Genomic DNA, 23,203 nt, shown 5'->3' with positions numbered 1-23,203 from the left:
TAACCATCCAGGGTAGTTGACAGAGCATCTGCCTCCCTGGACCCGTGTAATCACGAGACATAATATCTGGTGTTTTATGTTGCCAAGTTTTGGGTGGTTTGTTCCGGAGCAGACGCGCACCTGACTTCATTGGTTTCAGTTGTGGGGACAAAGTCCAGAGACAGGCAGCCCAGTAATGCCTTAGAGTTCACGGATGCCACCAGGTGCCTCCAGACCCTCTTTCTTCCTACTCTATTGTTATTTGAAGGCAGGTTTTTCCTTCTCTTTCCTGGGACTCTGACATCTGTGACAATGTCCAGCTTTGTGTAGTACATTATAGCTGCAAGGGAAGAGGGAAAACCAAGATGCTCAGCGTTTAGCCTATATTGCAGAGGAAGGAGATGACCACACAATGACCAAGCAGAGATAGGATCTGCTTCCCAGTGGCTTCTCTCTGAACTGTTCCCATGGTGTCTCTCTGGGCTTCTGGGGCTACTTGACTCTCTATATATACATATTCTGGCTTTCCCTTCCAGAGAATCGGCTCTTTCTTTTTCTCTAAATGCAAGTGGGAACCTGGTTGCTCCAGCCCTGGGATAGCATTGCATCACCGTTAATCTCCAACTCACTGAGGACCTGAATAGCATCTCAGTGTCCACTTCCAAATGCCAAGGATAGAGGTGCTGATGGGCCCAGTTTGAACTGGGGGAGAGGGTGGGGAGGAGTCAGACTGGTTATAACCAGTCCTCTATGGTTGAACTGGGAGGAAGTCAGATTGGTTACAACCAGTCTTCTACGGTTGAGCCAGGAGGGAAATTGGCTATTACTATCCGCTATGGCTGATGATACAGCAAATCTGATGTGAGTTGCTGCTCTAGGGAAAGCAGGTGTCAGGAAGTGAGGTCAGTTGTAAAGGTGAGAAAAAAATATTACCATGTCTCTCTCCTTCCTCCCATCCTCCTTCCTTCCCTCCCCCGGCTTCTTTCTTTCTCTTCGTGATGCTGGAGAATGAGCCTAGAGTCTTGTCCATGCTGGACAATATCTCACTACAGAGCCATATCTCACTGACCACACACAACTTCCTTCCTTCCTTCCTTCCTTCCTTCCTTCCTTCCTTCCTTCCTTCCTTCCTTCCTTCCTTCCTTCCTTCCTTCCTTCCTTCCTTCCTTCCTTCCTTCCTTCCTTCCTTCCTTTTTTAGACAAGGTCTTCCTACATGGTTCAGGCTGGCCTTCAACTTGCTATGTAACCTAGGCTTGACTTTACTCTTGCAATCCTCATGCCCAGCTACCTCCTGAGTGCTGAGATCACACACCTGTGCCACCATTCTGGCTAATATGACCCTTGAGTAATCTAGAATCTGGTAGATTCCTACATGCTTACCTTCAACACATGCAAATCCTATGCACATGTACAACAGAGAAGGGTGTGGTTTACAGGCTTTGGTTCTCAGATATGCGCCAGCTGCTCTGACTGCAGCTTAACTTAGTGATCTAGAATGGTTTTTGGATGAAAACTTGCTGTTTGGGAGGGAGGGTCTATTGTGATTTGGTCTGCTGGCGTAGTTATGGGGCGTGGCCTTAGTGAAGTTAACTGACATGGGAAGACTCAGCCCACTGTGGGTGGCCCCATTCCCTAGGCAAGGGTACTTGAACTCTACGACAGTAGAGAAAACAAGCGAGCAGACGTGCTCATGTCTCTCTGCTCTTGACTGTGGGTGTCATGTGACTAGCTCTTTGCGGTTCCTGCTTTGACACTGGCAAAATGAGTTGAAACAAACCCCTTCATTCCCTGAGTTCCTTTTCGTCTAGATATTTTATCATAGCAGCAGAATGAAACTAGAACAGAATATGAAAATATTTTTATTGTGGCTTTCAAAAATAAAACAACAACAACAACAAAACCAACCTATTTTTGTGCTTTTTTTGGCTCTTTCCCCACCTAGGTGTGGCTGGCTGCAAGGCCAAGAGAGAATGACAGTGATGAGGTCAGGTGGGTAGACAGAAGGCAGGGCACCAGAGAAGAAATGAGTCTCTGTGAACCACATGGAAATGGAATACATCTTCTTTGGGGACTGAGTCCCTGGTCTATCCTGTAGCCAGAGACTGGGAAAACTAAGGTCACTCAGTTCAGCAGGATGGACAATGTGGAAATAAGAAACCAGGCTTCCAAACCCAGCTCCTGCGTTTACTGAGTGACTGTAGGCAGGCCAGCCAACTTCCTGGGCTCGGCATCCTGGTCTGTGAAGTGGAGGAACGAAGGGCTTGGGGAAAGGATTAATTCAGAGGTGTGTTGAGAACTGCAAAGTGCCGTAGACATGTTGATCAGGATTACAGAAGCAATGAAATTGATTGGCATTCTAAATTTATTATAATAAACTCAGATATAAATTCATTATACTGTGGTCAAGTGCTCCAAGCTTCCCCTTTGCCCTGTGGCTCTAGTTGGGTTTCTTGGCACACAACTGTATCCACAATGCTAGGAGTCTGGGTTATAGACATATTTTTCATATACCTGAGTGTATATACATTTATAGATATTTTTTAAAAATCCTCTCTCCACACACTCCAAAACACATTCTGTGCAAAATATTAATCTACAAAGCCAAACAACCAAGCAGCCATCTTTAGCGTGCTATAAAAGTCCCTGGCTTACTGGAGAGTCAAACTGACTCACTCAGGATCACATGAGCCCTGGGACAGTGTGTTTTCTAGTTCTTTCCACCCGACTTAACAAACGACAGACTCTGGCTAGACTTGCACGCCTCCTTTTTCGTCTCTTTTTCTTGGCCTGTCTTCTGGGTGACTTTCTTGCTTCCAACCTTCAATGAACAAAAAGAACAAAAGCACAAAATTTGTCAACACAGTCAGGACCCCAAATGGCCTATGCATTTTTAAAAAATTTACTTTATTTTATTTTTGTATTTTTGAGACAAGGTTTCTCTGTGGCTTTGAAGCCTGTCCTGGAACTAGCTCTTGTAGACTAGGCTGGCCTCGAACTCACAGAGATCTGCCTGCCTCTGCCTCCCGAGTGCTGGGATTAAAGGTGTGCGCCACCACTACCTGGCTAAATTTACCTCATTTTTAATTAAGTGTATGTCTGTATGTTTATGAGCACATGAATACATGTACAGGTGCCTGAGGAGCCCAGGGGCAGCAGATTGCCCGCGGAGCTGGAGTTCCAGGCATTTGTGAGATTCCTGTCATGGGTGCTGGGAATCGAACCCTAGTCCTCTGTAAGAGCAGTACACGCTCTCAACTGATGGGCCATCAATTCCAGACCTCTTATGCAGTTTTTGTTTGTGGAACAAAGCAAAATATGTATGTCTACAGATATGAACAAGGGGGTGCAATGACTGCACACTGCCATGTTCCCCAGAGACAAGCCTCATGCGTGGGTGCATCCTTGCGGCTCGCAGCGTGCAGACTGCTTTCCTTCCCTCTGTACTGGACGCTGTATGTTTGAAAATGGGAGCTGTGTGATGGGGGCTGCTCCTAGGGTGGGGTGTGTCCCGCATAGCTGTCAGTCACAGGACTGAAGGTGTCCCTCTGGCTCTGATGGCTTGGCAAGAGAACACGGCAGACTCTTCAGGGGGCCCTCACTCACTCCTTTCTGAGTCCTTCTCACTCCCTCTGCAGGGGACACCATGGTAGCCACAAGCCTGATGCTGCTCCCAGGTCACAGCTAGGCTTTTTGGATGACGATGGCTCCAAGGATCAGGGTTTATAGACTCTAGCTGTTGTTCACTTGCTTCCTGTCACGTGACTGGGAAAGAAGTCTGCAGAGGGGTGGAGTAGTTAAGTGGACAGTGTGAGCATTTGTAGTCAAGTAGACACTGTGTGTGTGTGTGTGTGTAAAAACAGCATCCAGCCCTTTGGTTTTCACAGGACACCCATCTCTCTTTCCATATACACATCTCCCATTTGTGGGTAGGTCACCACAGTCCCAGAGCCCTCTTGCACACGACCCTCTGTGTTCTGTGGACACCTTGGCCTGTTGAGTTCCTATCTAACAGGATGCACGCTTCCTGCTGTCTCCTTCACATATGACTGCAGCATTAGTATACACACACCCCCAAGGCAAATGGGAGCTGGCTGGTAATGGTGAGTTCCAGCTGTCACTATGCGACACCTCCCCCACCTCCCACCGACAGCCTCTGTCAGATGGAGACCAGGCTTGGGGCCTGTCTTTCTCAGAGACTTTGGAGTCATCCTGGGAAGGTTTATTATTATTATTATTATTATTTTAATTGCGTTTTATTTGTTTGGGTGTGTGGGCATGTATGTACATGCGTGTGCATGTGTGTGTATGTTTTGCATATGTGTACATGCCATGCATATAGTCAGAGTCTATGTCTTGCAAGAGTCTGTTGTCTCTACCTTGTGAGTACTGGGGACTAAACTCAGGTCATGAGGCTTGGTATCAAGTGCCCTAACGTACAGAGATGTCTCTCCAGTCTCTGGAAACATCTTGACAGGAACGCTATCTCTTGATCCCTTTGTGCTTTAGGACAGCTTTGAAATTACCCTCAGGAGGCTCAGATGAGCGGCAGATGGGAGCTTTATATGTTTGTTTTGTTTTAAATAATCGTATTGTTTTAGGCGTGTGAGCGTTTTTGCTTGTAAGGATATGTTTGTCCCACAGGCATGCCTGATACCTGACAAGTCAGAAGAGGGTGCTGGCTGCTCTGGAGATGGAGTTAAGATGACTGTAAGCCCCCATGTGGGGGTTGGGAATCGAACCCCAATGATCTACAGAGTAACAAGTGCTCTTAACAATTGAGTCAACTCTCCTGCCCTTGTTTTGTTTCCTTAAGACAAGATTTTGCCAGGCAGTGGTAGTGTACACCTGTAATCCTAGCTCTTGGGAGGCAGAGGCAAGTCGATCTCGGTGAGTTTAAGACCAGCCTGGTCTACAAATCGAGTTCCCGGACAGCCAGGACTATTACACTGAGAAACCTTGTCTTGAGGCCTCTCCCCATGCCAAAAAAGACAGGATCTTATGTAGTCCAGGTTGGCCTTGAAATGGTAGATAGCCCAGGCTAGCCTTGAATCCCTGATCCTCCTGCTTCTACCTCCCAAGTGCTAGGATTACAGACCTGTGCTGCCCACCATACCCGGCCCTTGAATATGTTCTGAGAGCCTGCATTCAGAATTCCTTCAGGGGAGGAAAGCCGGTACAGAAGGCCACTCAGCCACTGTTGACCTGACACCCAGGGAGGAAGCAACCAGACAGCAGCCAAGATCTGTTCTTCATGCTTCTGTCACTGAGGGTTTCAATAAAACTGCCACCTGCGGGTGGTTCCCAAATGCCACTGCCCCAACCTGTTGTGTCACCAGAGCCAGAAAGATGTTTATTAAAAATAGAGTCCCAGGTCCAGGTGGTGCCACCCCCATGTCTGCCAAGAGTGGGGGAAGAAGGGACTTTTGGTGTCTATTTGGCTTGACGAGGGAAGGGCCAGCAGAAGGCAGGTGTGCTCACGGACCACGCAGAGGAGGTAGCTGCCAACTTTGGACCGGCTGATGTAAACAGGAAGGGGCGGAGCCCTGGCAGAGCCCAGCCCGAGATGGCCTCCAGACAGACAGCACCCAGTGTTCAGTCTGCTATCTGTGGGATCACAGTCCACACCCTAAGGGACAGAACCCAGACTGCAGCAGTGCTGCCCAGGTGGAAATTACACACTGGGTCGGCTTTTTCTGGCAACCACAAGGCCAAGCCGTTCCCAAGCAGCCACGGATGCCTTAGCTGTCTCCCCACGTGCCCCTGTGGCCTCTGACTGGGTGGGACCCCTTGAAAGAGGCTCTGGAGCTCTGCCACTGACCTTTGCCTTCCCGGCCCTTTGGCCAAAGTAATTATTAGCCCTTGCATCCGCTTAACAACAAAAAAAAATAGTTCCGAGGCTAAGCCAGGAAGGCTTATGAGTGTTCTGATCTGGTTCCCTTGTCAACCCTTCCTTCATTATCACCCCTTGCTGACACTGTGGGTATCTTTCCCTATGCTCTCTCAACTATGTGAAAATGTCATGTATGGAATTCACGTATGCTTATATGTATTATGCATGTGCGCACATGTATATATACACATGTCAGTGCTAAGAAAGTTTGTATTTTAGATCTTTAGATCATGGCTATCCAACCTGTGCAGGTATGTATGTGTACATGTGTGCATATGTGTGTTTGTGTGTTTTCATGTATGCGATTTACACATAAAGAATTTATGTCTGCCCCCTTGGAGGTGACATTGCCCCTTTGGGGGATGTACGATTAACTTCCACACCTGCCCTCATCTGCCACATCCTAGGCTCTCAGTTCATATCTGTCATAGGGTGGAACCTGGTGTTCACGCTTCCTACCCCACGCTCAGCAGTATGGTAGCCCAGCCTAGGCAATCGGCAAGTCTCGAGAAGATGTTTTAGAACATAGAAAACTAGAGAAATGTCTACTTTGGCATGTAGCCCACAGACAATAACTAAAGACTATTGGCTGCAAGGGAAAGTGATGTGGGATTCCCCTCTGTGTGCTGTGAATATGTTCTATTGCCATTGGTTTATAAAAAAATGCCAATGGCTTAACAGAATAGAGCTAGGTGGGAAAACTAAAGTAAATACTGGGAAAAACTAGGCAGAGTCAAGGAAAAGGCGAAGCCGGAGGAAACTTTACCAGGTAAGCGCGCAGGGTCAGAAAGCACAGGGCGAACCTTGACTCTTCCCTGAGGAGCCACACCCACACTTGAGTATGTCTGATCTAACCCTTGTGCTGAAACCTACATGAAACTCTCTGTACTAAAATCTAAAATCTCCAATTCTGCTTTATAAACTGGCTTGTCTTGAAGTGCTTTTCATCACTGATGCTCTGAATCCTGGTTTAGCCTGAGTCGAGGTCCCTGAAGCTCAAGAGAACTCTTCAGGCTGTCGAGGGTGATTGTGTCTATGTGTGTGTGTTTGAGCACTGAGGCCAGGCCATACTGGGGGGTGCTATGCCTCCTTCATTTGCACCCCTGAATCTCTGACAGATTTACCTCCCCTTTCGCGTACAGAGGAAGTGCGTCTCTCCCCAGGCTTCCACAAGCTCGCCTCTGCTTTCAGCAAGGCAGAGTGCCGATTGGGGCAATTCCAGGAAGGGCTGGATCGCAACTGCGATGATTTGGTCTATTGAAAATGTCAAAGTCTTGATTCTCGGCTCTTAAAAAAGAATATTTTAGGTGGTGTTCTCTCGGAATTGGAGAGAAATGCTTACCGGAACTGTGGTAAGTTTACAGGCCCGGAATACCCAATATCTCCTCATTAACTGTGTGGCTGGGGACACCTTGGTCTCTGAGCCTTAGACCCTTCCTCTGTGGGTGAGGTTAACCCCCGCCCCAGAGGTGGGGTGATACCATGCGCTGCTGAGGCTGACGGGTTCCTCTCTTTCTGGCTCACCTGGAGATTGGAGTTCTGCATCTTTCTCTTGACCACCTCTACAAATATGCGTCTCTTTAACACAAAAAAGACAGTGACAGCATTTAGTATAGACTTGCATTGCCTTTTGCGTCAGGGAGAATGGATTCCTCTCTATTTTAAAATGCTGTTCGTTTGGAATGTTGGGCCTGTTTTTTTGGAAGGGGGGGCAGTAGGGGTGGTGCTGCTTTCGGAGTACAGGGGCTCCTGTGTAACCAGTTAGGGATCTCTGATTAGATTCTTGCTAGGAGGAGACTGGCTGGCTGAGGGCTCTCCCGGAGAATATAGACCCTTTTCAGGGGGCAAAGCCTTGTAGTACAGCAGGACAGAGGACTCAGGGGGCCATATGGTACAGGCTTAAGGAGAGCACAGTGACTGCCCTGCTCTCTGGGGATCGCCTGTTGGGAAGCCACTGCCACCCCAGTCCTGCAGGCTGTTCAGATTCAGAAGTGTCGGCCCTGGTGTCTTCCAGAGCCTACTTACCTGGGGTAATTCCGGGAAGAGAGAGACCCTTCAGAGGTTCGGGGATACCAGAGGGAGGGGGTAAGCTGGGACCTCCTGGTCAGCAAGTAAACCCAAGGTGCTGTTAGGGACAGGGAGTTCCCAGAAAGCTCTGAACACCCTAAAGATAGCCACCTTTAGGGGTCTGGGTGGAGGAAGAGGAAGAGAGATTGGGTGAACTACGGACCAGGAACCTGGGTCCTTCCTAAGAAGCTGGGAAGGTGGTGGCGGGCGGACTTTTGGGCTTCTGTTCTTGCTTCACATGTTTCTCAGAGAAGCTAAAAAACACCACCACCCAAACCGCAAAGCAAAATACATCCCGCGAGCCAGCTGAAGCACACCTGTGGGCAGCTATTGGTGACAGCTGTTTCTGGGTCTCCCACCTTGGCACCAAGCTGGTGTCCAATCAATACTCAATGGTGGACTGCCAGAGAAAACAGTGCCCAAGTCCGTCTCAGCTTCGTAATGAAAGCACATCGCTAAGAAAATATATCTCCTTTCCAGTGTTCGGGACTAAATTACTAGTTGTTGTTGTTTATCTGAGTTCAAAAGGCAGAGGGCGTGGCTCTGTAGTAGAGCATGCTCCCGCAGGCAAAAGGCCCTAGGTTCTATCCCCAACCCTGCAGAACAACAACCCCGCCATGAAATTCAGCTGTAACTGGGTGTTGTGTTTACTTTCCCCTCCTACTCTGGCAGCCCCACCAGGCTCTCCCCAAGCCCCATGGAGGAAGGGAGTGGGGGCTGTCTCCTGGGACAGGCAGAATGAATGCGTGTCAGTCTCTTCTGTACTCTCCAAACAGCTGTCCCTGGAACTCTTTGAGGCCTGAATTTAGCTGGCAGCTGCCCTCTGGGTATTTTGTACTTAGGGGGCCTTGAGCTTGCAGTTGTTCAATATTTATCACGTCGGGGCTGGAGAGATGGCTGTTAGGAGCTCGGACTGCTCTTTAGGGGACTTGAGTTTGGTTCTCAGGGTCCCTGTTAGAGGCTTAGGACCAACTGCCTGTAACTCTAACTCCAAGATATCCCATGCCTTCTGGCCTCTGCAGGCAACTGCACATCTTGCCCCCCCCCCCCGCGCACACGCTAACACACGCACACACGTGCGCACACACGCAGGCACACACGCATATGCTGCATGCAGGCACTCACACACACATGCGCACACACAAACACTCATGCACACACTCAACCCCATGCACATGTGCACACATGCTCACAAATGCATATGCACATACGCATGTCACAAACATGGCTTAAGGGGCTTAGGCTTGGACAATGACCACTATCTAGGGTCTGCGGTATTATAAGGTGGCCATTTAAAACCTTCCTCTTTCTTTCTTTCTTTCTTTCTTTCTTTCTTTCTTTCTTTCTTTCTTTCTTTCTTTCTTTCTTTCTTTCTAGTACTGGGGATGGAACCCAGGGTTTGGGTGCCTTTCTCTTTCCCTGTTTTCCTGTTTTCTCCTCTTTCTGCAGCAGAACCCTTTACCCAGTCCAACTCCCACGAGTATGTTGGCATAGAACATGTATGTAGTGAAGCCACTCTGGCTAATGTGGGGTCGGAGGTGTCAAGCATCATCCTTCCCATGGAACCCAAGGACTCTGAGGAACTCTAGCTCACTGCTCCGGAATCTGTTTGTGAATGAAGGCCAGCTGGCAGATAGCGTGCCCTGAAGGGCAGAGCTGGGGAGCTGGACTCACGGGGGTGGGAGGACACCAGGAGCTAGCTGCTCTCAGGTGTGACTCCATGGACGCGGGTTTGCTTTTCACCAAGACTATTCTTGGGGATGTAGTCCATTATGTCACAGGAGATCCCCCCAGGGGAATACGCTGGATGGCCCTTGTTCTGAGGACACTGGGAACTGCTCATGTACTGTATTTGGGGGTCAGTGTGAACTGGGGGCCAAGTTGGATGGATCTCCACTTCCTGGCTGCCAGGAAGCCCGGAGTGAGGTGAAAGTTGATGCAGGAGTGAGAGCTGCTATAGTTGGGGACTTCCATCTCCATCCTGGGTCCCACTTTGTACCCCCTTACCCTTCATCCTTAGGATGGAGGTCCTGGGATACCCCCCACTCTCCCCCTTCTTTTCTCACAACTTTGTCTCCAAATCCCCAGGTCATTCAGTGCCCAAGATGTTTTGTCCTATCAGTCAAAAGTGCCCTGGGTTTTCTTACACTTCGGGACCCTCGGTTAGACACTTGCCGTCTGTCCAAAGTGCCAGTAGGCAGTGGGCAGGGTGAAGCTGGGAGGGAGGACGGGGAGGGGTGCCAGTGTCCCTGGGCAGGGTGGGCTGCTGTTCATTGCTGCGGGGCTCTCATCCTTGCCAGGACAGGCTACTGGGCCCGGGGCTGCCCGATCTCGCCGCTTCTCTTCGTACCTGCCTCTCATTGTCTTTGAAGGGACAGCTGCAGGATGCCTCTTTTTTCTCTTGAGCCTCGACTCGATCCTGAGTGAAATATCAGGTGAGGGAAAGAGCGTTTAGTCTGTCCTGTTCCAGCCTGGGGTATACCTAGGAGGGCTTCTGGGAGATGCTATGGTTCACTGTGAAGCCCAGTGCTCTCAGAAGAGGCACATGGGAGGGCGGAACCCTTTCTTCAGCACTTTCCATCCAGCCTCCTCTGGCTCTCAATCTCTTCCCATCCAATATACCTACTGACTTCTTTCATTTTTTTTTCATTTAATTTGTTTATTTATTTAGTGTCTGTGTGAGCTATGAGCTCATGTGGTGGTTAGAGAATAACTCAAGAGAGCCTTTATTTAACAAGCCAACCTTGCCTGCCCAATGTCTACTGGTTTCTACTCCTTGGCCACAGTGGGACAGAGTCAAAGAGGATCTGGACCATATCTGGGCCCACATCGATCTTAGAAAAAGTGAATTAATTAAACAGAATAAGGATGATGGCAGTGGCCAAAGGTATCCCTGGACATCCTACCTGCTCAGGCTTTATGCCCGTGCTCTGGTTGAATTGAACCCCCTGGGCCGTGCCTTGTTTATATTCTCATCCTGAAGACATGGGAGGGGCTGGGGGCTCCGGCCTAGCTGAGACTGCTCCTAACAGCAGCCCCCGAGCCCCCTGGGCTGGGATTTGACAGGCTGGAGCCTGGAAAGGAGTGAAGTTTTCTCCCCTGGCTAAAGCAGCCACTGATAGCAGCTGTTCTCACATTTCCAGGCCTGACAAAGCCCGGGAAAGGGCTCACAGGCTTCTCAGAGGGCAGCTCCCGGGTGTTCAAAAGCTTTCTATTGAAAATTCCCATCTGAGCCATTCACGGAAAGTATCTGCTCTTTCTTGGCTGAGGCCCCAGCTGCATTCACCAACTAGAAAAGACTGCTTTATAATAGGGCTGCCAGCCCTACGGGAGCAGGAAAAGCCTTGGGGTTTGCTGGGCTCTCAGCTGTGCAGGGGACAGAACCAGCCCCAACCGTCTGGAGTTGCCTTTCTCTCCCTGTAGGTCTGAGTTTTCTGGGGTGCTGCTGGCATTCTGCCATATACCCTTCCCCACTCTCCTGTAAAGTGGGTCCTGTTTGCCTCTGTCGTAGTTGAGAAGCCAGAGACATGGGATGGTCACCTACTTGTCGCTAGGTCTCAGAGGTGGCACAGACACTATTGTTTGACTCCAAAGTTGACCTCTTCCAAAGTTGACCTCTTCATTCTGAGACAGGTGCCTTATTTGGGAATATGGAAACGGAACAGGACTGAGCACAGCCAGGGGCATTGCCATGGTCCGATTGTCCCACTGAGAAAGCTCTGAGGTCCCAGGCTGTGTGTGTCTCCAGGACGGGGGTTTTCTTTTCTTTTCTTTTTTAAATTTATTTATTATGTATATAGTGTTCTGGGCACCAGATCTCATTATAGATGGGTGTGAGCCACCATGTGGTTGCTGGGAATTGAACTCAGGACCTCCAGAACAGCAGTCAGTTCTCTTAACCTCTGAGCCATCTCTCCAGCCCTAGGCCGGGGGTTTTCTTAGTGTTTCATTGCACAGTTGAAGGTGTCAGTCTACAGACAGTCAAGCCCCCCTCAGAAAGACAAACAGTGAATGCGCTGTCCCTCATGTGTGCCTCCCGGGTTTTCTGTAGACACAGATTATAAAATCTAGTATGTTTATATGACACGAGAGTAGAACCAAACATGTCTAGGGGACCAAGGGGCTTGTGGGATTGAGAAGAGGGATTATGGGAGTGTGTGTGCATAATGTATAGTATTATGTGCAGGAGAGTGTCCTCATGTAACCCGATGCCACGTGCAAGGCATATATATACATCAATGAAAAGTCAAAAAAAGAGAAAAAGGGTGTTTTTAAAATACACTGGTGTATGCATGTACATGTGTGTGTATGTGGTGTGTGTCTATGCATGTGTATGTCTCTGTGTCTGTGTGTGTGTTTGTGTGTGTGTGCGTGTATGTGTCTGTCTGTTGTGGAGCAGCGTGGTTCTGAAGCTCCAGATGGGAAGTTTTCCTCTCCCGGGCCCAACCAGTCCGTCTTTATGATATTACAAAGGAGACTTTGAAAAATGTTAAGCCTCCTTGAGAAAAAATTAGATGTAAACATTTTCTTAAAGTATTGATTTTCCTTTAAGACCCCTTCCCTTAAAAACAGGGTTTCACCAGGCGGCCTCAGACTCTCAGGGAACACCTGCCCTGCCTCCTGAGTGAAAATACACTCCTACGATGGACAGATAACTTAGAATTTCTTTTCCCTTAGCAGACAAGAGTCTCTGACAATACATAGAGTCACAGGCCTGTTATGACAAGCAGAGCCCTAGATTGATACCCCCACCACCCTGGCAATCAGGGGAGTGTAGAAGTCACAGGGGCTGAGGGCGTGGTGGGGGTTCTGTTCTGTTGCTGGCCTGCCTAGCATTGCGGCCCTTTGTCAGTCTCGGTTCTCCTCTGAGCCTGCCGCCCCAGGCTGAGCCCCTTGCAAGCTGCGGAATGCAGCAGGTGCAGGATGGAGTAAGCGCCCAGCAGCAGGCACACGTGACCCCGGGTGGAGCTTGACGTTTATCAACCCCATCTATCTCTCCAGACTGTAAAACCCGAGAATTTGCAAGGCTCCAGCCCTAGCTCTGCGGAGACCCCCGCTGCAGGTTCAACTGGACCGGTTCAGGTCACCCACGCAGGATGTCTGGTGCCAATGGGCTGGGCGGCCGCATTGTGTGTGAAGGAGGAGGCTCATGAATAATGCATGCGACATTGATTATGCAAATCTCCAAGTTCTTAGATTTTTCAGCCAGCACATCACAATGGGCTGTTGGGGGGCCCTCTGAGGTCCTGTTCTGTGGTTTTGAGTCTGATCTCGAGGACCTGGGCTGCCAAGTCTCAGGGGGCACCTTGGAAAGAAGTGGGCACCCTGGCAAGTTCAGCCTCTTGTCATTGCTTCAGCTGTCCTGGCATGGCTCAGTGCCAAAGGCCCCTGTGATCTGCCTAGGATAGCCCCTGGCACACACATGTGGAGGCTTGTGATGTTTAATTCAAAAGGATGAGTGTGCAAGCAGTATTTGGGGCTGCTTTCTCTGCTGGGCAGGGCTGGGCTTCTCCAGTGACTCTGCCCCTGCCCCCAGTAAAGCTTCCTGGATGGGAAGGGGCATCTTCTTTTGATGTCCTGGCCTCCTCAGAGCTCACCCCTGCCCCACAGTGTCACATCCATGTTGATGTACACAGAAGAGTCATGTGTATGTCTATGCCAACACAGACGCATACACTGTTATAGTCACACATATACAAGTATGTCCATTGTCGTGAATATTTGCATACTTGCACACAGTCATATACATGTAAACACTCATATATATATGTATATGTACATATATATGTATGTGTGTGTGTGTACACACACGTGCACCCACACATAAACATGCAGCTCCAAAATTGAAAAAGATAATTACAAGGGGAATCTTGGGGACAGCCCAGCATACAGTACTGGAATCAGGGGAGACGCCTGGGGCCATGGTGCAGCCCTGTTTACCAGCCACTGTGTGAACCTGGGCCAACCTCTCAACCCTCGGTTTTTACTGTTTTTTTCTTATTCTTTTAGACAGAGGCTCATCTCATGTGGCTCAGGTGGGCCCCAAACATGGCTGTGCACTCTTAACCCTCCTGTCTCTCTCTCCTCCTGAGTCTGGGCTCACAGGCAGGCATCACCACACCGGGTTTATGCAGTGGGTTTACGCAGTGCCGGGGATCTGACCCAGGGCTTTGGGAATGAATGCTCGGCAAGCACTCAACCAACCGAGCTACGTCCCATCCCCAGCCCTGGTCTCTCAACCCACTGAGGCACCATTTCTTCATCTGGAAAAAAAAAACAAAATCATGGCCATGGCCCTCACCGGGAAGGCCCTTTGATGACGCTAGTATACAGCCACGGCTGTAAAGTGGAGTGGAGCCGTGGGCCTGCCCATCATGAAGAGATGGTGGCTGTGGTTAATTTCCTGTCAGTCTGATCTGAGCCTGAGGTCTGTTCTGTCCTAGCAAGAGCTGAGGGGGCTGCCGCGGTGGCTCCGTGGGTGAAGGTGTCCACTGCCAAGCCCAACAACCTGAGTTTGATCCCCAGGACCCACACGGTAGAGGGAAAGAACTGGCTCCTGAAATTGTCCTCTGACACCCACAGTGTACGCCCATGAACAGACAGTGAAATAAACAGATACAGTTAGAAACAGCACCGACAGACAGACGCTGTAAAACCAGCGAGGTTAAGAACCTGCTTAACATCTCAAAGCAGGTGGTGGAGAGCAGAGTGCTGAGCTCAACTAGGTTTGTTGGCCAGAAAAGCTATTCTGCCACCTTCTGCACTGTGGGGGTCTTCCTGGGATTGTTACAGCATTTCCTTTTTCTTTTTGAGGTGGAGTTTTCTGTGTAGCCCTGGCTGTCCTGGAACTCACTCTGTAGACCAGGCTGGCCTTGAACTCACAGAGATCCTCAGGCGCGTGCCCCCCACTCCCAGCTGTCCTTTCTAAGGGGCCAAATGGCTCACCTTTTGCTGCCTGAAGGCCCTGTTGAGCCTCCTCTCCTGGTACAGCTGCTGCTCTGTGCGCTCCAGGGCCTCCTTCAGCAGTGCCTTCTCCTCGGCTTCTTTGTAGGCGTCATCCTCCAGCTTTGCCACCTGCGCCTGGTACATCTGGATGGACACTTTGCTCTGCCTGGGTGCATGGACAGACAGAGTGCCGTTTCCCCTCAGTGTTCCCACTCGCCATCAAGGCCCCAGCCTCTCTAGATCCTTCCATATGGAGCTGACTTCTGAGACCATGACAAAGACTTGGGAATGAGAGTGCAGAACACACTGGACGTGGACAGCAGTGAATGGCTCAAGATGGCCAGCCTTTCCAGTGCTCTAGGGTGCGGGTGGGGACCTGCAAGTCTGTGTGAAATCAAGGTTCATGTGTGTGTGAATGTGGGCACGTGTGTGTGGAAGCCGGAGGATAAACTCAGGTATGGGGCCCTTGTCTTGTTGAAGGCAGGATCTCTCTGCTGCTTTTCTGTTTTGTATGCCAGAACAATGAACCCCATTTCTGCCTCCCTTCTTCCCACAGGAACAATAGAACTATAGACACCCCTGCTACTGTTCATATGTGGATCCTGGGGATTCAAACTCAGTTCGTTGCCATTGTGGGACAAGTGCTTTTGCCTATAGAACCATCTCAAACCTTTTGTTATTTTGAGACAGGGTCGCATGCTACCCAGGTTTGCTTTGAACTTTCTGTGTAGCAGAAGATGGCCTTGAACTCCTGATCCTCCTGCCTCTACCTCCTGAGTGCTGGGATTATAGATGTGAACAGACTCTGTGCCAAGTTTTATGCTCTGCTGGGGATGGAACCCAGGACCTAACGCCTGCTAGGTTCCAGGAGGTCATGTCCCCAACTGGTGTTTTTCCTTAATCTGCATCCTGGCCTCTGACTCGTCCCAGCTCAGGCAGCCCATTGCTGTCCATGCTGAGGCAGGGACCACAGGCAGTGGCGGTACCTGAGCTGCTCCAGTTCCCGCTCGCATCCTCGCAGGAGTTCCTCTTTCCTCTGAAGCCGGTTCTTGAGCTGAGTGATCTTATCAAACACCAGGTCCAGGTCCTTCTGCCGGAGGTGGTTGATCCTCTCACGTTCTTTGGGCGAGACGTGTTTCAAGTTCACGTGGCCGGACATGTCCTTGATGTTCATCAGGCTGCCGAGCGTCTTGCTCATGTCCATGTACTGCAAGGAGATGGGGTGCTGGTGAGGGCAGCTCTAGGGGCTGCCTGGAGGCCATTGGGAGGCTGGCGTTGACTCTAGTTCATTCTTTGCAGCCGGAGGAAGCAAACCAGTATGTTGGAAGTGACTGCAGTCAGGTCTTTCATTTCCCCCACAACCATGTACAATAAGTCCTTTCTGGAACGGGTGGAGATTGACAACAGGCTTTAACACTCATTCTAATGATGGAGCTTTCAAGGAATTGGGCTATGTGTTGATTCCTGACCCATGCCGGGTCTGGCAGAGTTATTAGAATGGCTCAATAAGACTCAGAGGTTAATACTTAGTAAACGGCCCTGTGGTTAATGGTGATGACATGTGGGGACCAGTGCTGGGCAGAAAGGAAGGGGAAGGGAAGGGACGGCGCGTGCACACACCAGCTTCTCGCTGAGTTCTAAGGCTTCTGCAGCATCTGTTTTCATGGACTTCTCAACGGCCAAGTTGGAGGTCGAGCTGAAAAGGCCATTCTGAGGCTGAAATGAAAGAGAAATGAACACGCCCTTGGCGGTCTGTTGGTGTCGGCCATGGGGAAGCTAGGACCCTGTGTGACTGTGGAAGAGGGTTCCCACAGGTTTCTTATCTCTATTCCTGATCATCTAGACAGAATTATTGGTCATTGGCTTTGCTATATGTCTGCCAGTTTCTCCTTTGATGTCTTTCCTCTAGAACAGCATCTCTCAGCCGGGTTAAGTTTGCACCCCACTCTAGAACAGTGTCTCTTAGCAGGGTTTAAGTTTGCACCCCACTTTTCTGGGTTGTTAGTGATGTCTGGGCTCATCTGAAGAGGGCAAGTGCTACTGGCACCCAAAGGGAGGATGATGAGGTTGCCACTGAACCAGACAGCCCCCAGTCAAACTGGCCTGGAGTCATCTGACCCTAGATATGGGGTGTGTGTGGAGACGGAGGACAGTGGCCAACCTCACGTGCCATTTCTCAGAAGCTGTCCGTCCTCCATTTGTTCTTTGATACAGTGTCTCTCACCAGGTCCTGAGGTTGGCTGATCCCCAGAAATCCTTCAGTCTTCACTTCCCCAGCACTGGGATTTCAAGAGCACACTACAGTGCTCAGCTCTTTTCTTTTTTTTGAGACAGGGTTTCACTGTGTACCTCTGGCTAGTCTGGACTCACTCTGTAGACCAGCCTGGCCTTGAACTCCCAGAGGTCTACCTGCCTCTGCCTCACAAGTGCTGGGATTAAAGGTATGCACCACCATGCTCCCCCGTTTTTAATATGGGTTCTGGGGATCAGACTCAAGTCACCATATTTGTGTGGCAATTACTTTACCAATTAAAGTATCCCAGCCCTTGACCCAAATATTGTGTCAATGTTGAGAAGCCCTGGCCAAAGTGACGAGCTCCATAGAATGGGGACCATGCTGCCGTCTGTGTGTACCCAACTCCTGTGCCTAGCATGGCAGTCACTGGTCACACAGTGGCCCAAGATGTGCCTGAGGAATGAATGACAGCTACACAGGAACAATGTGTTCTCCTTTTGTTAGAGGAACCTCATTTTCATACGACAGAAATGAGTCCTTCAGAGGGTGTGGCCCCAGTGTTCTCTGGGTGGGTGAGGCTCCCTTGGACTATTTCCTGAGATGATGTAGGCAGGGTCATCCAGCTGTGCAAGACCTTGCTATGCCCTGCATCAGCCAGCTGGCCTCTGGAAGCTCCAAATGGAAGCATGGGACAGAAACCAGGCCAGGCAGAGAATCAGAGAGCCTTGAACAACTGTGACACACGCACCTCGTCAGGACCCAAGTGGACCCTAGCATTCAGTAGGTACATCACAGGCATCTTGGTTGGTCCTTAGCATCTGCAGGTGCTGCCAAGTGACCCCTGGAGATCAAAATAACACCCCTAAAAAACCCTGACCATAAAACAGAAGGATTGACAGTGGTAACTGTGGCTTGACAATTGTAAGAGGAGACATGGTGATATATTGAAATAAGAAAAGATTGTGTATGTGTGTGTTGTACACATGTATCTGATGTGTGTATGTGTGAACACATGAATGATGTATGTATGTCGAGGTGTGTATAACCCATGTGTGTGTGTGGAGGCCAGAGGAGGTTGGGTGTCACTCTTTGCCTTATTCCCTTGAGACAGGGTCTCTCACTGAACCTGGAGCTAGACTGGCAAGACTCAGTGATAACCCTGTCTCCATCTCCCATAATGCTGGAGCTAGAGGTGGGTGTGTGGGCGCACCCCGCTCTCTCCATGGGCACTGGGGATTTGAACTCAGATCCTCATGTTTGAAGAGCAAATGCTCTTACCCATTGAGCCATCTCCCCAGCCCTCACGGCTTTGAAGATGACAGTAAACTGATCAGAATCCTCTCCACCCCTCTCTGGGACCCGCCCCCTTTTCATCCTTCTCTGCAGACGCAAGACAGCCAGGGACAGAGTACAGGCTTCATCCTTCTGTACCTCTGTGACCTTGGATGAGGCACGTGGCTTCTGAAACCTTAATTCTTCATCTGCAACATAGGGACAGTGGAAATGCGACAGCCCAGCTGCTGCGAGGATTCACCAAGCATCTGAAGGGCGCAGCTCACGCGCAGCACACAGCAAGCGCTCCATTCGTGCGGGCTTTCCTTCCTTCCTACTCCTCTTAGAATTCGAATGGCTTCCAACCTTGGAGGATCAGGGCTTTGAAAAGCAGAGTTGGGAGGTCCCCTGCTGTGTACTGGCAGTAGAGGGTCATCCTCAAGGGGACTGGCCTGTCTGGGAAGCAGAGTCAGGCCATGAGATCTAGCTGACCTGCCATCTGGAAGCTGTCCCTCCACACCCAACCCTGGAGATGGGGTGTGCGATTTTTATTAAGAAAACTAGCTCACTTCAAATACATTCACATCCAATGCTGGTAAATGCCCAGAAAGATAGTTAGATAGGATATTGGTTCAGATAGGATAACTCTGGTGTTCATTTTAGAAGCTTCCACATGTCTTATTCTTAGTGTGTCAGCCAGTATGTCGTCGGTGGGTCCCGCGATTGACACTGACCTGAGCTGTCCATGGTCATGTGTCTATCAGCTACTTAGTCTAACATCCTTTAGGTTGTAAGGCCACTTTTAATGTCACAATCACTCTCGAGAATCTTGTTATCTAAGGTCCCACTCCTTCCTTGGATAGTATTATTTAGCAATAACAGCTACCTATTATTTAGTATAAATTCTGAGTCAGGCTCTGGCCAAAGCATCCGTAGAGTTACCTTGATTTTTGTTGTTGTTGAGATGGTCATAAGTAGCCTTGGTAGACCTAAAATTTAGCATGTCATCAAGTACAACCTATACCCCTGATATTCCTGCTCGTACTCCCGAGTCCCGGGACTACAGGTGTGTGTGTCGCCGCACCTGGCCCTCCTTTCAGGGTTTCGTCAAAGCCTTGCTGGGGGACACACAGCATGCAGGCTGGATCCCATCACAGGAGTCTCTGGCTCTCCCATCCCAGTGTCCTTCTGCTTGTATGTGTTCATGCCTTCGGGTTCCAGGGAACAGCAGACTTTGACAAACTCATGGCATAGTCTCATGAATCAGCCTGTTGGACATTTTCCGCAGGATGTCACATCTCATGGGAAAAGGAGGAGTCCTTTGTGCTTCAGTGATCAGTGTTGCTCAGAGTCAAAGCAATGACAGACTGTACCGTGCAGATGGAGGCCACTGTCTGTGCCAATATCCAGGGACTCACTGGCGGGTGTATGCAGACAGACACCTGCTTATCAGGGAGGCCCTGGCCCTGAACCTCCAACACACTGGCTTGCAGCTCAGCTCACATCAGCCCTAATGCCCACCCTCTCGTGTCAGTCACTGCAGAGATAAACGATTTTTGGTTACCGATCGGATCTCTATTCTTGAGAGAGTTGTCAAGTCAGGCTTTGTGTCTAATAGTATTTTCTGTACATTTTTTTCCATTCTCAGAGTCTTTAGTTCTAGGAACGATTCATTCGCATGGTCCTTAGGATCTACAAAAGAAATAATTTAGACTCAGGAAGACATCATTTCATGTCATCGCTGTAGCTATGGCTTATGGGACAACTTACCCCAGGACCGTTTTTAATCCTCACGACCTCTCTGGCAGATGAGGAAACCAAGGCCTAGAGAAATTAAATGATTTGCCCAAGGCCACACACTGAGTATGAGGCTTTGGCCCCCAAGCTGTCACTGCAGAGGTGACGGTCACCTAAGACCTTTCAGGTGCAGAGATGAGGATGGGATTTGTACTGGTACACCCGGTGCTCAGTGCCTTGCTTGGCCACCAGCTGCCCATTCAGAGCCAATGCCAGCTTTTCTGAATGAGGCACTTTGAGAGGCACCCCGGGGATCAAATTCAGGTAGCTTTAGACTACGACAAAGTTCCCACCAGTGAAATAAGGAGGAGGACGACAGTGAACTTTTCGTGTCCTATTTATTTAACATCAGGGCCTGCACTTGACTCTGAGGCGGGGCCCGGCCCATCACTGTTAGCGTAATCCAGGCTCTGGGGCCCCCAAGCTGGGACTAAGGAGCAGAGAACTTACTGGAGGAGTTGGCCTTCTCCAGTTCCTTGATTCGTGTCCGGAGTTCCGACAAGGCCTTTCTCTGCCGCTGGATGACCTCCTCGTGTCGAGACCCTTTGCACTTGGCCCCCAGGTCACTGAAGAACTGCTCCTGGAGACAGGGTAGCACAGACAGCAGCTCCATAAGGGTCCGGATATTTCCCTCAGATTCCCGGGGACATGAACAATTCCTGTTCAGTGGGAACCCTGCCACTCAGCACTTCTGGAAAATACCACGAGAGCTTAAGTAGGGAAAGGATTTACATTTTTCATCGCAAATATCAAGTCCCGTACAGGAGGATTTCTGACTCCTCTTCCTACTCAGTGGTACTATAAATAAAAACACCCCCTAGACCCCCTAGACTCCGTCTCTGCAGCCCTTATTTCTTCTTCTAATGGTCTTTCATGCCTGTGGCTTCTTAACTTTTTTTTTTTTTTTTTGAGACAGGGTCTCTCTACATAGCACTGACTATCCTGGAACTTACAATGTAGACCAGGCTGGCCTTGAGCTCAGAGCTCTACCAGCCTCCCAAATGCTCGGATTAAAGATGTATGTCACCCCATCCAGCTTTGGGTCTCCGTTTGTTAAAAATCTGATCTTGTTCTGAATAGTAACTTTTTTTCCCCCTGAGACAGGGTTTCTTTGTGTATCTCTGGCTGTCCTGGAACTTGCTATGTAGACCAGGCTGGCCTCAAACTCACAGAGATCCACCTGCCTCTGCCTCCCTGAGTGCTGGGATTAAACGTGTGCACCCGAATACTAACTTTTTAAAAAGAATTATTTTTAATACTTTTAAAATTGTGTGTGTGTGTGTGTACAACAAGGATGGTTTTCTCCTGTCTGCTTGGGGGTAGGCCTGGACTTGGCTGGTCTGGAGAGACCTGTCTCTGAGACTCCAGGATCTCTAGATCCTGTGGCAGGTACAACAGGACGTTCTATAACAACAGAATGTTCCATGCCTACCTTGCGCAGTATGGTAACTACTGGCCACATGTGGGTCCCATGGGACCGTTAGAGACTAGACTGAGGCTTCCTCAGGGCACAGACAAGGAAGGTCAATGAAGGTCATGCTCTGAGGACACGCACCCCAGTAAGGCAGAGTGATTATCGAGTGTACACAAAACCCAGAGCTCCATCCCCAGCACTGTATAGTCTGGGTGAAGCGACACTCGCCTGTGATCCCAGCACTTGGGAGGTGGACGTGGAAAGATCAGAAGTCTTTCCTGGCTACAGAGTGAGTTTGAGGCCAGGCTGGGTTACCTGAGACCCTGTCTCTGTTCTCTAGTGGATCATTCATTCACTCCGTGCGCACCTCAGACTGCTAGGCTCGTGCTAGGCTTTGTGGCTCCGTCAGTGAGTGATGCTGGCAAGTCCCCGCTGTCCTGGGTTTTGTACCCCAGGATGAGGGGACAGACAGTGTGTGTGGGGGAGTACATAGGGAGAGACATAATGGGCATGAACAAATGATAAGCGGATAATTAAGTGGGGCGGGGGCTGGGCTGAGGTGCTGATAGCGGATTTCTGTTGTTTGACAGTTGCTAGGGGGAGGCCTCAGCCAAACTGGCAAGAAAGGGAAAAAAACCAACGATCTCTTTTTTTATAACTATTTTTAAAATAGCAACTTTTGGTTCATTTTAGATTATAGAGATAGATACCGAAGACAAATATATAGCATGAGGTGAACTGAAATTATGAAAATTTTATATAGCTAGGCATCTCTGTCTCTATTCCTTTTTTAAAAAAATGTTTTTCCTTTTTAAATTTTCCTTTGAGACAGGATCTCACATAGCCCAGGTTGCCCTCAAACTGTCTATGTAGCCATATGCATACATATGTATATGGTTCTATGTATGACCTTGAACTCCTGGTCCTCTTGTCTCCACCGCCTGAGCGCTGGGATTTCAGGCGTGTGCCGCTGTGCTCAGTTTGTGTGGTACTAAGGGGTGAGCACAAGGCTTTGTGTGCCCCACAAGCTCCCTACCAACTGAGCTACACGCCCAGCCCTGTCTCTGTTTGTAGATGTATATGCATGTGTCTATTAATCCATCACCAGCTACCCATATTCTCATTCATATTCATTGCCCTCCCTCCCCCTCCCCTGTGCTAGATGCTATTCCAGGCACCTCCATCAAAGACCCAAGCTGAGCCCTCCCGTGGATCTGAACTCTGTGCACCAGACGGATGATGCACGGTTCAGCATTGCACACACCCTAGCATCAGCGAGAGAGACACCCACAGACAGAGCAGAGGCCAGGGAAAGAGAAGCATTTGCTCTTCCTCTGCTGACTCTCGTTGCTTCCTTAAGGACAAGAGGATGATGGGTCTCCGGCTCCCTGCTAGTTACATTGTCTCCTTGTGTGTGTGTGTGTGTGTGGGGGGGGGGGGTTGGGGGTTGGGAGGTGTTCAAGGTCCACAGCCTCCTTCAAGGGGCTCCCCTCCCCTTGATGTTTCACACTGTTTCTTCCTTTTGACTCTGCTCTAGATTTCCCCATGGGGGCCTCTAACCACCAGCTCCGAGAGAACCTGTTTCTTATGATGCTCTTATCT

General features: G+C 49.7%; 1 protein-coding gene across 1 annotated transcript in view; it reads right to left on the bottom strand.

Moving 5' to 3' along the window:
- Window positions 1-2,600: 2,600 nt before the first annotated feature.
- Fhad1 (forkhead associated phosphopeptide binding domain 1) overlaps window positions 2,601-23,203 on the bottom strand; it is a 115,134-nt gene continuing 94,531 nt past the window's right edge. Inside the window, exons 26-33 of the mRNA XM_057785581.1 lie at window positions 20,638-20,767; window positions 19,955-20,082; window positions 16,503-16,598; window positions 15,869-16,089; window positions 14,883-15,048; window positions 10,288-10,356; window positions 7,395-7,448; window positions 2,601-2,798 (exon numbers count right to left, since the gene is read on the bottom strand). Of these exons, the coding sequence (XP_057641564.1) occupies window positions 2,688-2,798; window positions 7,395-7,448; window positions 10,288-10,356; window positions 14,883-15,048; window positions 15,869-16,089; window positions 16,503-16,598; window positions 19,955-20,082; window positions 20,638-20,767 (975 nt within the window). The 3' untranslated portion in view covers window positions 2,601-2,687. The remainder of the gene's footprint in view (window positions 2,799-7,394; window positions 7,449-10,287; window positions 10,357-14,882; window positions 15,049-15,868; window positions 16,090-16,502; window positions 16,599-19,954; window positions 20,083-20,637; window positions 20,768-23,203) is intronic.

This window comes from Chionomys nivalis, chromosome 11, assembly GCF_950005125.1.
Source record: "Chionomys nivalis chromosome 11, mChiNiv1.1, whole genome shotgun sequence".
Lineage (NCBI taxonomy): Eukaryota > Metazoa > Chordata > Mammalia > Rodentia > Cricetidae > Chionomys > Chionomys nivalis.
The sequence above is the reverse complement of the archived record's forward strand: the minus strand, read 5'-3'. Positions and strand labels throughout refer to the sequence as shown.